This window comes from Girardinichthys multiradiatus, chromosome 12 (genome assembly GCF_021462225.1).
Source record: "Girardinichthys multiradiatus isolate DD_20200921_A chromosome 12, DD_fGirMul_XY1, whole genome shotgun sequence".
Lineage (NCBI taxonomy): Eukaryota > Metazoa > Chordata > Actinopteri > Cyprinodontiformes > Goodeidae > Girardinichthys > Girardinichthys multiradiatus.
This window is the reverse complement of record NC_061805.1, coordinates 15,145,025-15,160,263: the sequence shown is the minus strand read 5'-3', so window position 1 is coordinate 15,160,263 and position 15,239 is coordinate 15,145,025. Positions and strand designations below refer to the sequence as shown.

The window sequence follows — 15,239 nt, the reverse complement described above, 5'->3', positions numbered from 1 at the left end:
GAAAATAAATACTCAAAACTAAGGCAAAATGAACCAATCAATCAAATCCAATGAACAATTGAGCCTGGTGTTAAAGGGTGCCTCATCATTCTAAAGATAACTTAAACATTTGTTATTGAGCTTATTTAGGGGTCATCTGATTCCTATTTAACTATCCATGGTGTGGACAATATTGATTTACCTACAAATATTAAGTGAGACTATGTTTTTAAATCAAAGCAAACAAAAGATGAGTCATAGCATTATATATGTTTTAAAAATACTAGTATTACTTATGTTTGCTATTTTAAACATGTAGAAATCTAAAAACAATGAAGGTAATGAAGGTAATGAAATCCAATCAGAAGGACCTCAAAGAAATGAGATGGTAAGTGTAAACAAGCTATTTATTCAAATCAACTCGGCATGGAGCTTTTATAGTTATGCCTGAAATTTTGTTTGCTTGTTTTTAAAGTTTGGGTATTTGTGCATAGAATAGACCTCATGTTAGATGACAGTAAATCAATGGTAAAAGAGCTCCCACCTTACAATGTATTATGCAAATAAGAGCCATCTATAAAATTGTGGTCTTCATTAATATTTCTCAATTTTCTAGTGGAAGATAGACAAGATTGTATGCCAAATAAAATAAGTAAGAAACATATTTCCTGTATTTTTGGACTCTATCTTTAGATTCAGAAACTTTATTTACTCAGGAGTGGTTGACTAACACAGATCAAAGAAGTCACGTAAATATGAAAGAAATCAATTTTATGATCTCATAAACAAATTTAACTGCATTTTTACATCATCCTGTTCCTCCTGCTCCTTTAGGTATCTTGTCACCTTACCTGGTTTTTCTCCAGTATGTATGGATGTGCCCAGGCATAACAGAGTTCTCCAGACAGCTGTGGCTCATTATTCCAGTCAGGTAGCAGGAAACGTCTCTGGTCTTCTGACTGGTCACCGCTTGTTCCTCTTTTTACCTTCTGCAGTACTTGGCAGACCAAATTAAAGTAAAGTTTTTAGAAGACCCCTCTAACCTCATTAACTGTACACTCTTGTCTGCCATCTCTCAGCTCAGCCGCCACACTTATGGAGCTAAGATCTTGTTTCTTATATATTTTTGTAGAAAGTAATGAACCTGTGGGGTAAAGTTATCAAACCTTGCATTGGTCTGTAGCTACTGCTCATTTCTCAGCTTTTTGAAATTGTGACAAACTGCAATGCAAATTACAATAAAACAGTCTGAAATAAGAACTTCGGCAGGAAAGAAACAGGAAGTAAATACACAGTCAAGAACTAGAAACCAAAGATGATAAAGTGAAAAGAAACTAATACACAAAATAATAGAACAGAAATTTCAAAATGTTCAAAGAACATTTCATGTACAATATGGTTTTTATATGGTTTAGGTCTGTTTTATGCATCTAGATTAGAACAGCTTGGTGAACAACAAGAAATTTAATAGACTCTCATGAACGCTCATATGGCGAGAGGTGGGGTACATCTTGGACAGGTCGCCAGTCCATCACAGGGCTGTTGAATCAAAGCTGCAGTAGCTAACTTTTTAAAAAACTTTATTTTTTACATATTTGTTAAAAGTGTCACTATGTCCTGACAGTATAATATGATACAGATGATCTGTGAAAAAAAATCAAACTCCTCTGGCTTCTCCTAGTGCTCCTACTGTCATTTGCAGAAATATACCACTCCCAGAAAACAGCTCGTCAGAAACAGCCAATCAGAACCAGGATTAATGTCTTTGCAGTGTTAGTCACAGTATACGCACTGCTCACGCCATTTATCCGCCGTCATCGGTGGCCCTGCTTACGAGCCTGCGTATCACGCTTTGTTCGAGCCTGCTACATGCTTGTTCAAACTTACAGGCTAAGTCCAAAGTTTTCTCAAAACTGCGGCTTTCTACTGCAGTTTTAACTAAATCAAAATTTAAATCTTGCCTTACATTGCAAGCTTCAAAATGCAAAGAATGGATCAGACAAATTAACAAATACTATATTGAAACTTGGGCTGCACGGTGGCGCAGTTGGTAGCACTGTTGCCTTGCAGCAAGAAGGTCCTGGGTTCAATTCCCAGGTGGGGGTCTTTCTGCATGGAGTTTGCATGTTCTCCCTGTTCTCACCAGGTACTCCAGCTTCCTCCTGCAGTCCAAAGACATGCCTGTTAGGATAATTGGTCAATCTAAATTGCCCTTAGGTGTGTGCATGGTTGTATGTGTGTTGCCCTGCAATGGACTGGCAACCTGTCCAGGGTATACCCCACCTTTCACCCATAGACTGCTGGAGATAAGCACCAGCTCCCCTGTGACCCACTATGGAATAAGCAGTAGAAAATGACTGACTGACATTTGAAACTCAAGCAGGTAGTCAATAGTTTCAACTGATCAAAAGTTTAAGAACAGACTCTTAGTCAAAATATATGCATAAATCTGGCTTCTATGTCATTTTCTGTTAGGCATTCTGTTATGAACCCCTGGAGGCAAAGGCGAAAACAGCTTTATGTCTTATAATACTCCATCTCTTCATCAACTATGACCAGCTACCCTGTTTGTGCTTTTGTATGCCCAAAATATGACACTGCCACCACAGTGTTTTACTTAAGAGTTGTTGTATTCAGGGTTACTTGTAGTATAATTTCCAAACCACACAGTGGTTTGCATTTGGACCAAAGAGTTCAGTTCTGGTCTCGTCTGATCAAAACGCCATCAGCCAAATGTTTTGCGTGTCCCGTACGTACACGGCTTGTGGTAAACTGCAAACAGGACTTTTCCTACTTCTTTTTAAGAACGATTTTCTTTCACTTTTCTGAAGAGGCAGGACTTTGCAAACTTCACGTATAATGGTTGTCCTGTAAATAGCTTCTCCCACCTGAGCTTAGATTGCAGCAGTCTTCCAGAGTTACCAAGGACATTTTAATTGCTCAAGGACATTTTTATTGCTTCTCTCTTCACTGCCATTTTTGGCCTGTCAGTTTTTAAAAAGGTGCTCTGTGAGGTGTTCAAAACTTCAAAACCCTGCTGGCTCCTTTACCTTCTTGATGCTGCCTGTGTACTAAATTTATTTAACAAACCTCTGAGGCCTTAACAGAACTGTGGGACTTATACTGGAATTAAGTTGCACAAGATCTGGAACTTTAATTACTTGAAGTGACATCTGAATTCAGTTGATAGTTGATTGGTCTGGATTATATTTAGGGGTATTACAGAGGGCTAAACCCAAATGGAGGCCAAACCTTTCAGATTTGATCTGTAAAAACAAAAAATATTTACATATACAAATGCAAATTTACAAAAATGCATTACTTCAGTTAGTCTTTTGCATAAAGTCTCAATAAAACTCATTGGCCTATGTGAGTATGTTAACGCTTCATTGGAAAAATATGAAAAAGGTCAAGAATTACAAAATACTGTGAAATACTCTTAAACTGATAATGTTCTACTCATCTTTCTCTGACTGCACCTCTCAGGTTTCCTCTGATCGACTAAATAAAAAGGAAACACTTGCACTCCGTGGACCCGCTTACTTTCTCCACTAGTCTTGTTTTGTTAATTACACCTAAATCAAGTCTTTTGTGCAAAGTGCTCATTAGACCTGAAGTAAACAGACGCCTCTACTACTAACTGTTTTCTTCAACAACAACAAAAAATGGAACAACCAAAACAATGGAAAAATGCAAACCACTGAAATAAAATAAAAAGAAATTCAGAGGCTAGTCATTTGAAAGATACAGAGGTGTGCAGTTTTAACCCATGTGTTTACTTTATTAAAATGTAACCAGCAAAGTGGATAAAGAAATCATTCTGCACAAAATGTTTATTCTTAATATTTTATTTAAATGATTTAATTATACCATTTCAGTACAAAACACAGAATAGAAAACTTCAGTGGGTGCTCTTGAAAGAATTATCCAAGGGTACTGCATCAGTGCATCACTTATCATGTTATTTCAGTCATCACACACCATAAGTTAAAGAGGGTAGGGATCTTTTTAGTATTTACTATTTCTAGCATCCCTAAGTCATACTGCTTTTATACTCTTAAAATGAATAACATACAACAGTAATATATAAAAGTAGGAGAGAAAACAAAAGAAACTGACACTAACATTTGAAGCAAAAACTAAACAAAAAGTTTTAAAATAATATCTTAAAAGACTGATAGACCTTCATGTGTGTATGCAAAAATATGAACTTTAGCCAGCAATGAAAGTACTTAGGATATATACACTCACCGGCCACTTTCTTAGGTACACCTTGCTAGTACTGGTTTGGACTCCCTTTTGCCTTCAGAACCGCCTTAATCCTTCATGGCACAGATTCAACAAGGTACTGGAAACATTCCTCAGAGAGTTTGGTCCATATTGACATGATAGAATTACACAGATGCTGCAGATTTGTCGGCTGCGCATCCATGATGCGAATCTCCCGTTCCACCACATCCCAAAGGTGCTCTATTGGATTGAGATCTGGTGACTGTGGAGGCCATTTGAGTACAGTGAACTCACTGTCATGTTCAAGAAACCAGTCTGAGTTGATTCGTGCTTTTTGACATGGCGCGTTATCTTGCTGGAAGTAACCATCAGAAGATGGGTTCACTGTGGTCATAAAGGAATGGACATGGTCAGCAACAATACTCAGGTAGGCTGTGGCATCGACACGATGCTCAGTTGGTACTAAGGGGCCCAAATTGTGCCAAGAAAATATCCCCCACACCATTACACCACCACCACCAGCCTGAACCATTAATACAAGGCAGGACGGATCCATGCTTTCATGTTGTTGACACCAAATTCTGACCCTACCATCCGAATGTCGCAGCAGAAATCGAGACTCATCAGACCAGGCAATGTTTTTCCAATCTTCTATTGTCCAATTTTGGTGAGCTTGTGCGAATTGTAGCCTCAGTTTCCTGTTCTTAGCTGACAGGAGTGGCACCCGGTGTGGTCTTCTGCTGCTGTAGCCCATCCGCCTCAAGGTTTGACGTATTGTGCGTTCAGTGATGCTCTTCTGCATGCCTTGGTTGTAACGAGTGCTTATTTGAGTTACTGTTGCCTTTCTATCAGCTCAAACCAGTCCGGCCATTCTCCTCTGACCTCTGGAATCAAAAAGGCATTTGCGCCCACAGAACTGCCGCTCACTGATATTTTCTCTTTTTTGGACCATTCTCTGTAAACTCTAAAGATGGTAGTACGTGAAAATCCCAGTAGATCAGCAGTTTCTGAAATACTCAGACCAGCCCGTCTGGCACCATCAACCGTGCCATGTTTAAAGTCACTAAAATCACCTTTCTTCCTCATTCTGATGCTCGGTTTGAACTGCAGCAGATCGTCTTGACCATGTCTACATGCCTAAATGCATTGAGTTGCTGCCATGTGATTGGCTGATTAGAAATTTGCAGACAGGTGTACCTAATAAAGTGGTCAGTGAGTGTATATATATATATATATATATATATATGTATTTATTTTTTTATTTTTTTGATTAACTAGAAGGTCTGATGTGCCTTGTGCAAACTGTATTGCATTCAATATACTTACTTCTCAGTGCTAAGGAAACCTTTCTTGTGATGGTACTAAATTGAGAATATTTATCTTATTGTGGAGCTGGCAAACTAAGTTTGTGAACCAAGAAATCCATCAGCCATAGACTCCAACTAGTATGATGAGTAAAAGTAGGACACCTCCACACAGGGCTAGGTAGAGAAACATCTGCCAAAATCAGGGCAAATGAGACATTTGTTATTATTGCACAAAAGTAGAACTTAAAATATTTGTTCATTTTTGTCATTAGAGATGCACCAAAAACTTGGTTAGTGACACAAATTAAACAATTGTCAGCTTGAACAACCCTGTCCAGTCAATGGCCAGTCAGAAACTCCCAAATCCAATCTTTTTGTGATCCATAAACACACCATATGTAAGCATTACTTGTTGCGCTAACAAAACTCCTCAGGGTGGAAGTTGAAAATAAGGGAAGACTCAACTTTAGCCATTTTAATAATCATTATATGTTTAAAAATGAAGTAAGAGGAAGCAAAAATATGTCTACAAACTTATTTTAAAGGACACTGTACTTTCTTTGTAGGCATAGCACCTATTCATTTGCCTGCTAGAACAAAGACCTAGCTTTTGGTCGGTGCTGCTCATTCCGCTACTTCAAATTTTTTTATGTCTCCAGGTGCTTGACTTTATCAAGTTCAAAAGTAGCCATCTGCCACAGGACATCAATTCACATTTGTCTTTGGTTGTTTTGTTCAGTTGACAAAGCAGTGAAATGACAAGAAGCCTGCTTCACCAAATACAATGAATGTTGATCATATTACAGCAAATCTGCTTTTTATTTTTTTTTACTTTCAACCTGTTAGTCATGGAACATGCTGGATTTTGCAAATGTTGGAAGCCTCTCATAGTTACGGAAAGCGTGTGCAATCTCTATGTAATACACACTGAGACTCCTGTTTACTACACTAACGTTAATCAAGCTAAACACTTATCTGAGATGCTAAAGACTGTTTACAATCTCAGTTCAACCTAAAATAAAGTATTTCTGATGACACAGTGCATCTTTATTTTTAAAGGATACTACATGGTTTCATCAAAGAAAAACAAATTGCTAAATTAGTTTGTGCTCAATGAATGGATGTTTGTGGGTGTTGTAAGGGTTGTTACCTCATGCAATGATGACAACAGGCCTCATTGAGGGCGTTTGGTTAGTCCGACAGACAGGCCAACAATTAGTGCAATGACAGCAAGCAGGATCAACAGAGCAAAGGAAAGGATGATGTATTTCTGCCAAGCAAAGTAGTTATATAAACTTTAAATATTTAGTAGTGAAACATATTAACTTTTTTGAACGTCTTGTACAACTTGCATATTTTCATACTGAAGACAATTTACAAATTCATTTAAGGGGAACACATACCCTACGTGATTTCCTCTGGTATCTCACTGCCTTTTTAGTCTCTTCTTTTGCACAATAAATGTACTCAGCTGCATTAGAGACATTATTCTCAATGTTGTTTACCATGTCCCCCTGTAAAAGATTGTATTAGCCCTGAAATAACAATATTTGACATACATTGTGACATGAAAGTCTCCAGCAATCTTACGCAAATACCTGACTTTCTACCAGCAGTGCCATGTCCATGAACATTGCATGAAGATCCCTGATGCTGGACTCCAAACACATGATGTCCTGGTGACGGGATTCTATCTCATTTAAGGCCTGACGAGTGATTTGGGAATCAGAAATGATCTGTGGGAAAAAAGAATATTATGGACTTTTTGAAACAAGACAAAAGGAGATTTCCCACCTGTGTAAGGGAATGTAGCTGATCTAGACCTCATTCCAAGCAACTGACTTCAAAAAGACTGAATTGCAGGAACAGACTTTTATGAACAATAAGACACATTAATAAATGAAACAAGCATACATCAGATGTGAAGATTGATGGATTTCCACTCTCCAACATATCCTCCAATCCTTCATTGGTGGTCACTCTTCCAGCTGCCAATAGTAAAAAGTAAACCCTTTCAGATGTGGAGGTACGATCTATGGAAAAACCAATCTTAAAAATTTTAGCACGGACTTTAGGGGTCACTCATTCCTGGCTACTCTAATAAGACATGATAATGTGCTTAAGGCTGCTGTCTTATCAAATGAAACTGCTGCAGATTGCTCCATGTTTGTTTTTATATCTTTATAACCACTTCCCAATATGTTATGTGTTGTTTCTTTACTGTGTTAATCATTAAAAATATATTAGTGTCATTTCTGGTTGACTGTGATGCACTGGCAACCCCTAGAGGGTGTACCCCACCTACCCCAAGGATAGGCACCGACCCCACCCCTCCACCCTGCGAAACTGCAGCTAACATCCTTCAGTCCAGACCATAAAGCAGTCAGTCTGCTGTGAAACCTATGTCCTGATACTGTGGTGCATTACTGCTTCGAGTTCAAACATGAAGCAGTAATGAAAGTTTTGGTGATTATCACCACATGTTGCTCAGTACAACAGTTATTTACTTCGGAGACTGAACAGAGGCTAGGGGAAAGGCACTGCTGATTAAGGAGTTACAGTAATTTCTTAAACAAGTGCTGCTGCTGGTTGAGTGTCAGTAGATGTGGCAGTTGCTGCTCCACTCCCAAGTGTTGTCTGACTACCTAACATCTAGGAAGATACTACTCTATTGATATCCAGTGGACAACAAAAACTATTTCATTTCAAATAAATTACTTGTTACTAGTTATTAGCTTTTCTAATTAGATTTTAGTGGTGCTTATAATTCTGACCCAGACAGTGAAGGTTGCATTTCTTACCCAGTTTGATAATGTTTCAGGTACAAAGGACCTTGACATAGAAGCACCACCTGAAACTATAAACAGAAAGCTTTGCCTCCTGTTGTGCAAAACTCTCCCTGGAGAGGCAGATCACACACCTTTAGCACACACCTATTCCTCAGAGACACAAACGGAGCAAAACACATAAGAGTAAACAGCATAACCCGACATCTAGCACAAAGTCTATCCATTTTGTGCAATTTAGATAAACCATATAAGCCAATGTTAGCTGAGATTGAAATTTTGTGTGTGTTTTGCCAAAGACAAGTCAGCTTCTGTTGCACAGGTTACCCAGAGCACTCTGCCCATTTCCCTGGCAACGCAAACAGCCGTCTCCAGTATCACTATCTTCTTCGGTGTGGAGCCGTTGAGCCTTATATTAAAGCCACAGGGACTGAGGAAAACTGCCCTATTATATACTTTTCATTATTGTTTTATGGTACACCAACGGACACAAAGAGAGTCTAACATTTAGCATGTTGAGATAAAATTCTGGGAAGCATCAAATGTCAAACTATAAATATTTGCTTGTTTTACACCTGGTACCTTTAGTGAATCTGCTATTTAAGTCTTCCTAAATATTTAAGTTGTGCCAACATTACATAAATGTCAGTTTTACCCTTCAACCTGTATTCCCAAAGTTTTCATAAAAACAACATATGTCTAAAGTTTGCATGCTGTTGCAAACAATTTGTCAACAGTTGTGATGGTTAAGAGGAAATGAAGCTAACGCCTTGTTCTGTACCTCATATGTCAAGGCAGGATGCACATTTAGGGAGGGCACATCTAGCATTGGTCACTTACTTATCTCCAGTTGTCTCTGGATTCTTCCTTTGCTCCGTTCCCGAAAAGACACTTGAGTCTCATTATATTGGGTCATGACTTCCACAAACTTCCGTGACAGCACAATGTGCTGAGGAATAAATAAAAAATAAAGACAGAAAGTGAGAATGCCTACCTTCTCCCAAAGGGTGCTTCACGTTATATTTAGGATTTAAATTATGTTTATTGTGCTTTCAGAAATGCTCAGCCAAAAACTGATTGGCAGCACTAAATAAAATAAAAATACTTTTGTATTTCTTCATTCAATAATAAAGAACAACTCCAAGCAATAACATGGTTGCTATTTCCCTTATGGTGTGCAACTAAATCGATATGAAGCTATATGCACAGGATATGTACAGGATAAGCTTTTTTATAGTCATTGACTGGCTGTCTGACCTGTGTTTTCTGGATCCTGAAGTCAACAGAAGCTCTGTTCACAACGTCGTCTTTTGGTATACTTTGCTCCATGACTACACCGGGAGGGAGTAACGATGGCAGCATTAACTTACTTCACACAGCATGTTACAAAAAAGTGTGAAAATCACAACTCAACTCACATTTTAATTTAGTTCGCACCACATTGGCATTCCCTTTGATATCGTTGGTCAGTCCATCTAACTGAACCTTTGTCCCTTTAAATGCAGAAAGGCAACACATCAGGTTATGCTTATTGACAAGAAAACATTTCATATTAAATTAAAATGTCTCTCTTTTTGTACATAGTGAAATTCCTGTGATATTAACTTGCAACCTTGCAACCATCCTGAGACAACATAGGGTCAAAACGCACATTTTTTAGTGAAAACATCCCGGACTGCGCACTGCTGGTGCCGGACTTCCAGCTGCTCAGAGCGGATCGCAGCGCAGAGCTATTGGGGAAGAAGCGAGGAGGCGGAATCTGCTTTTATATAAACGAAGGTTGGTGCAGAGACATAAAAGTGCTGGGGAAAACACGAAGTCCTGATCTAGAGGCATTTTATATAAACTGTAAACCGTTTTATTCACCGAGAGAGTTATCCTCGTTTATAATAATTGCTCATATTTTCCACTTCATGGCTGTACTTCTGCCGTGGAAAAACATCTCGCTGTGTGTGTCGTGTGTGCAGACCAAGACCTTCTGCACCTTTGGGAACAACAAGCCATGGTTTACTCCACACCTCAGGAACCAGCGCAAGGACAAGGAAGAAGCTCACAGCAGTGGAGATTGGGCGCGGTACAGGCAGCCCAGGAACAAACTAACAAAGGAGATCAAAGCAGCCAAGAGAAGTTACAGTGAGAAGCTGAAGAACAGCCTTTCTACTGGTGACACTTCAGCTGTATGGACTGGTCTGAGAAACCTGACTGCCTATAGGAGCCCCTCCACCCATCCTGAACAGAGTCGTCTCCTGGCCAACCGTCTCAATGGCTTCTACTGCAGACATGACAAGAAGCCATTCACGCCTCAAATCATCTCCTCCACATCCCATTCAGAAACAAATTCTTCCCACAAAGCAACCAACCCCCCACCATCAGATCCTCCGCCTGCACTAAAGATCTCCGAGGAAGAAGTAAACAGGCTCTTTCAGCGCATGAAAACAAAGAAAGCTGGAAGACCTGATAACGTCTCCCCATCATGCCTGAAAGCCTGTGCAAATCAACTCGCGCCGATCTTCACCCGGATCTTCAATAAGTCACTGGAGAAATGTGAGGTCCCCTCCTGCTTCAAACGATCCACCATCATCCCAGTGCCCAAGAAACCCACCATCGTAGGATTAAATGACTACAGGCCTGTAGCCCTGACGTCTGTGGTCATGAAATCCTTTGAGGGGCAGGTGTTGAAGCACCTGAAAGACATCACAGGCCCCCTGCTGGATCCCCTGCAGTTTGCTTACCGAGCAAACAGGTTGGCAGATGATGGTGTTAACTTAGGTCTACACTTTATCCTGCAACACCTTGAACGTCCAGGGACGTACGCCAGGATCCTGTTTGTAGACTTCAGCTCGGCCTTCAACACCATCATACCAGACATCCTCCACCAGAAGCTCACCCAGCTCAACATCCCAGCCTCCACCAGTCAGTGGATCAACAGCTTCCTGACGGACCGACAACAGCAGGTGAGACTGGGGAGCATCTTCTCCCGCACCAGATCAATAAGTACTGGTGCCACCCAGGGATGTGTTTTATCCCCACTCCTCTTCTCTCTGTACACAAATGACTGCACCTCAGCAGACTCGTCCGTGAAACTCCTTAAGTTTGCAGATGACACCACTGTCATTGGTCTGATCCAGGACGGTGATGAGTCTGCATACAGACAGCAGGTGGATCGGCTGGTACATCGGCTGGTATGTACGAACTTGGCAATAAAGCTTATTCTGATTCTGATTTTTGTTTTTTTTTCCCTGGTGACCAATAAACAAAAACAGAAAATGGAATGACATTGTAATCTGTGATGGATTTGTCTTGCAGTTCTCCCTCTGATGCTGCAGAAGGCCTCTCATGCCTCTTCCATGGTTCCTCTACATTATTTAAAATTTAAACTCCCTGCTTTTTCAGAAAATAATTTCCAGACATTAAATACAAAGGTTCACTAAGGATTTGTAACTATTTCCACAGGATGATGGAAAGATCAATGGATGGATAAGAACAGATTAATGAAAGGTTAAATTATGGAAGGACATAAAATGGCAATAACAATCGGTGGACGGCTGGCTGGATGGATGGACGAACGGACACAGCTTTTAGCAGAATAGTAAATGAAGTCTGCAAATACAAACCTTTTTCCTTGCCTATACAGACCAGGAAAATATTGAAATCAAATTCTTTGTTTTTCCAACTGTTGTTCCCCATCTGATGGCTTTAAAGCTCTTGATTTGTTTTGTTTTGTTTTATTACAATAAACAATACTTTGCATAATGATGTGCTTAGACTGTGAATGGCCTTTCACAGGACAGTTCAGACCTCAAACTACAATGGCCTCAGAGGTTTTGCAGCCGTTTCCTTCATAGGTTTCCGGTCCACAACCTTTCATTTCCACCCAGGAGGAAAACGCAGCAAATTAAATCTGTTGCAACACCAAAAAGTCTAATTGTGCCCAATAAAAAAGGTAATCTCTGTACACTGAACACATAAAGAAAGCAATATATATATATATATTATAATTTTATCTAAAAAACTTACTGTGATCCGGGTTGGGTGCAGACAGGATTATGCTGTGCACCTTCTTCACCTCCTCCACTTGGTAGGAGATTTTATCAATAAGTTCTCTAACTTCCTCCACCTTAATTAGTCAATTAACAGATTAATAACTTATTGGTGTGTGGAGTTATTTTAATGCACATTCGACTGGGTTTCATACCTACCCTCCTGAAATAGCTTTCCATGTAGCCATCTCTGCAGTTCTCTGTAACATCGACATCCTCCTCTGCTTGGTTGTTACTCTGTGAGGATTTAAAAACAATCATGCATTTTTGTGCAACTTATCTGGTACTGACAGACCAGGCTAAGGTAGCACTTACAGCAGCCAACTCGGCCAGACGATCCTTCATTACGCCCTCCTAGTCCGATCCTTGCGTCTCCTCCTCAGGTAATTTCAGCAAACCGTCCCCCGGTCCTTTTTGAAAAGACCATCCATGTGCGGTCTTACAGCAGTCCTACCTTTCCGAGGACTGAAGCTCCGACGGCTGATGGAAAAGTTCAATTTATAAGATCCACTTTAACAAAGGCTACAAGACACCAATCGCGGAGATCTGAAAGTTTCAAAGCATTGCAAAAATAGTCTATTAAAATGTATTTGTTTTTTTACCTGGAATAGATACTGTGTATTTTTTCACGACGGCGCTTGAAATCCGACAATAGTATCCACAGTACCGCCCCACTGAGGATACGTCTCCACATAGAAACACGCACACATTCACTAACACACACAACTCTGTCTTTCACAAACATAAGGCTACAGACCAAAAAAAAAAAAAAAGTCCATATAACGGCAAATAAACAAACTTAAAAATTCTCCTGAGATAGTTACACAATTAAAATTAATTTTGGACAACTGTGAAGGTAATTTTGGGGCAAAACTATTTGTAGTTGACACCTCAGCAGTTTCTTAAGTAAAAGTGCACAGACTGAATACTTTGAGTTACACATCAAAAACCTCTTACATTCACAGTTTTGCTCCAGTTTTTCCAAAACTATTGCTGCAAAACTATTTGTGCATTTTAACTGTGCAGTTTTGTCATTGTACAATGTTTTCTGTCTTTCACAAATACAAAACAAGAGTTACACATCTTCAGCGTTAGGAATAACCTTTATTAATAGGCTCATAGCTGTTTTTCCCTTTTAAAAGCTATATGTGACCTTCTATCGAGGCTCTTTGTCATCCTCTAACAGACGGCGACGGTCCGAGACGGGAGCCTCAGCGCTGATCTCTGTTATCATTCCTCTGCCTTAATTTAGATTAAAGGAGCTAATAGTTAGAAACTGTTTGAGGGTCGTTCCTTTAAGAGTCAGTGTTAGATATAGTGTGGGATCGCTTCTGGGTTTCAAGTACCGGAGGAACTCCGAGGCGTCTGACCGCCAACAGGGTGCGGTAGCTCGGACATCAGTTTCTTAAATACAAGGGCACAAATTGTATTCTTTGAGTTTTACACCAAAAGTCTCTTACTTTCACAGTTTTGCTCCAATTTTTCCGAAAGAATTGTTTTTATATATTTTTTCCTTTAATGCAAACACAGTGAATACAACTGCACAAATCTGCTGCTATGAGTCACAAATGCTGCTTTACAAGATACATCTTCTTTTTGGTGTGCTTTCACTTTTGCCCCAATGGGGGGTTTTCACATGACATCGCGGTGACTGCACTTCGCCATCTTAGGGGGCAGCTGCAGCCTGTTTTCAACATTTTAGCGTGATCAGTAAAGTAAAATTCCAGACCATTCAATTTAAGTGTGGGGAAAACTTGCTTAATTGTGGGTTGTGTTGCATGTGGATGTCAAGACCAATATTCATTCAGATTGCCTTTGCAAAATCAGCAGAACTGTGGCCGCAAACTTTTTAGCATGTCTGCCTTCATGAATATGCAAAACATATGATGATGACCCAAACGCGCAAATTCATGGGAGGAGGATATGGAAATGTCAGTCCTTTCCACTCGCAATATGATTTTCAAAGCCTGAAACGGTTTGCGGGCACAATTTTTGCATGTGGATTTAGCACGAATAAAATGCAGGTGCTAACTGGAACGCAAAAATGTCTGCTGTCACTTTGGCCAGAAGGAGGCATAGATAGAACAACAGATGACAGGGAGAAAGAATCTTATGTGCCAACAGATTTGGGTTGTCAAAAAATAAATAAATAAATGAGAATAGAGCATTCTATGTAGGATTATCTGAGCTTTTATTTGGAGCCAATCACAAACACAAGCCATGATATTTATCCAATGGTAAAACTCCTTGCAACACTTCATTCAACATCATTCCAGCGTTACATCAGTGATCATCTGTTGAACGTGCACCAACCTGATTGTCACCAAAAAACTATTGAAACAATCATACTCTTCAAACATATACTCTCAATAAAACAACAGAACCCAGGGAGTCTCAGAAAAAAATTAAAAGATCAAGGGAGACAAATTAATTAACAGACATATTTGTCTTTTATATTGTTAACAATGATTGGCCAATTTGTTGCGAGTTACGTTGAGCAAGACAAGAGAAATAATCTCATCAGCGCAGATGACAAACCTACTGTGAGTAGCACAACAAAAGTTAATTACCTGTAACAGTCCAGAAAACCAAGGGTCGAACGGAATAGAAGGAAAAAATCAGCAACTGGATCATTTGTAATGATGCAGCATAACAATACCTGCATATTTCTAGCAACACAGCAGAGGATCTGTTTGCTTTTCCTCTTGTTCCAGCCAGTAGCACACGCAATTTCCTCATTTAAATAGGGCGGTCTTCCCCTGTTTTGCACCTGTTATCCATTGCATGCACAATCTTTAAAAATTGCATACAACACGCCAACTTAAAAGGCAATGTTAAACTTACCATGGATTTTTGCCTATCTTGCGTCTGAAAAAATAGTTGTGCGGCCAATCATC

The 15,239-nt window shown here is 39.6% G+C and overlaps 1 protein-coding gene across 1 annotated transcript; it reads right to left on the bottom strand.

Annotated features, from left to right (window-relative positions):
• Positions 1–5,135: 5,135 nt before the first annotated feature.
• Positions 5,136–13,012, bottom strand: stx2b (syntaxin 2b). Its single transcript, XM_047382006.1, has 12 exons — positions 12,945–13,012; positions 12,658–12,822; positions 12,502–12,579; positions 12,320–12,419; positions 9,721–9,795; positions 9,560–9,633; positions 9,143–9,251; positions 7,431–7,504; positions 7,115–7,252; positions 6,920–7,030; positions 6,667–6,786; positions 5,136–5,706 (listed from the first exon to the last, which is right to left on the bottom strand). Exons 2-11 carry the CDS (start codon positions 12,685–12,687, stop codon positions 6,691–6,693), a joined length of 885 nt encoding a protein of 294 aa, XP_047237962.1. The 5' UTR covers positions 12,688–12,822; positions 12,945–13,012; the 3' UTR covers positions 5,136–5,706; positions 6,667–6,690.
• Between the last annotated feature and the right edge of the window lie 2,227 nt (positions 13,013–15,239).

What these genes read in the sequence shown, in the direction of transcription:
- stx2b (XM_047382006.1), bottom strand. Translation starts at nt 12,687, where the DNA reads ATGAAGGATCGTCTGGCCGAGTTGGCTGCT. An exon ending in TGGAAAGCTATTTCAGGAGG is followed by an intron (nt 12,420 to 12,501) that starts GTAGGTATGAAA and finishes TGACTAATTAAG; the next exon opens with GTGGAGGAAGTTAGAGAACT. An exon ending in CCAGAGACAACTGGAGATAA is followed by an intron (nt 7,505 to 9,142) that starts GTAAGTGACCAA and finishes TACTATTGGCAG; the next exon opens with CTGGAAGAGTGACCACCAAT.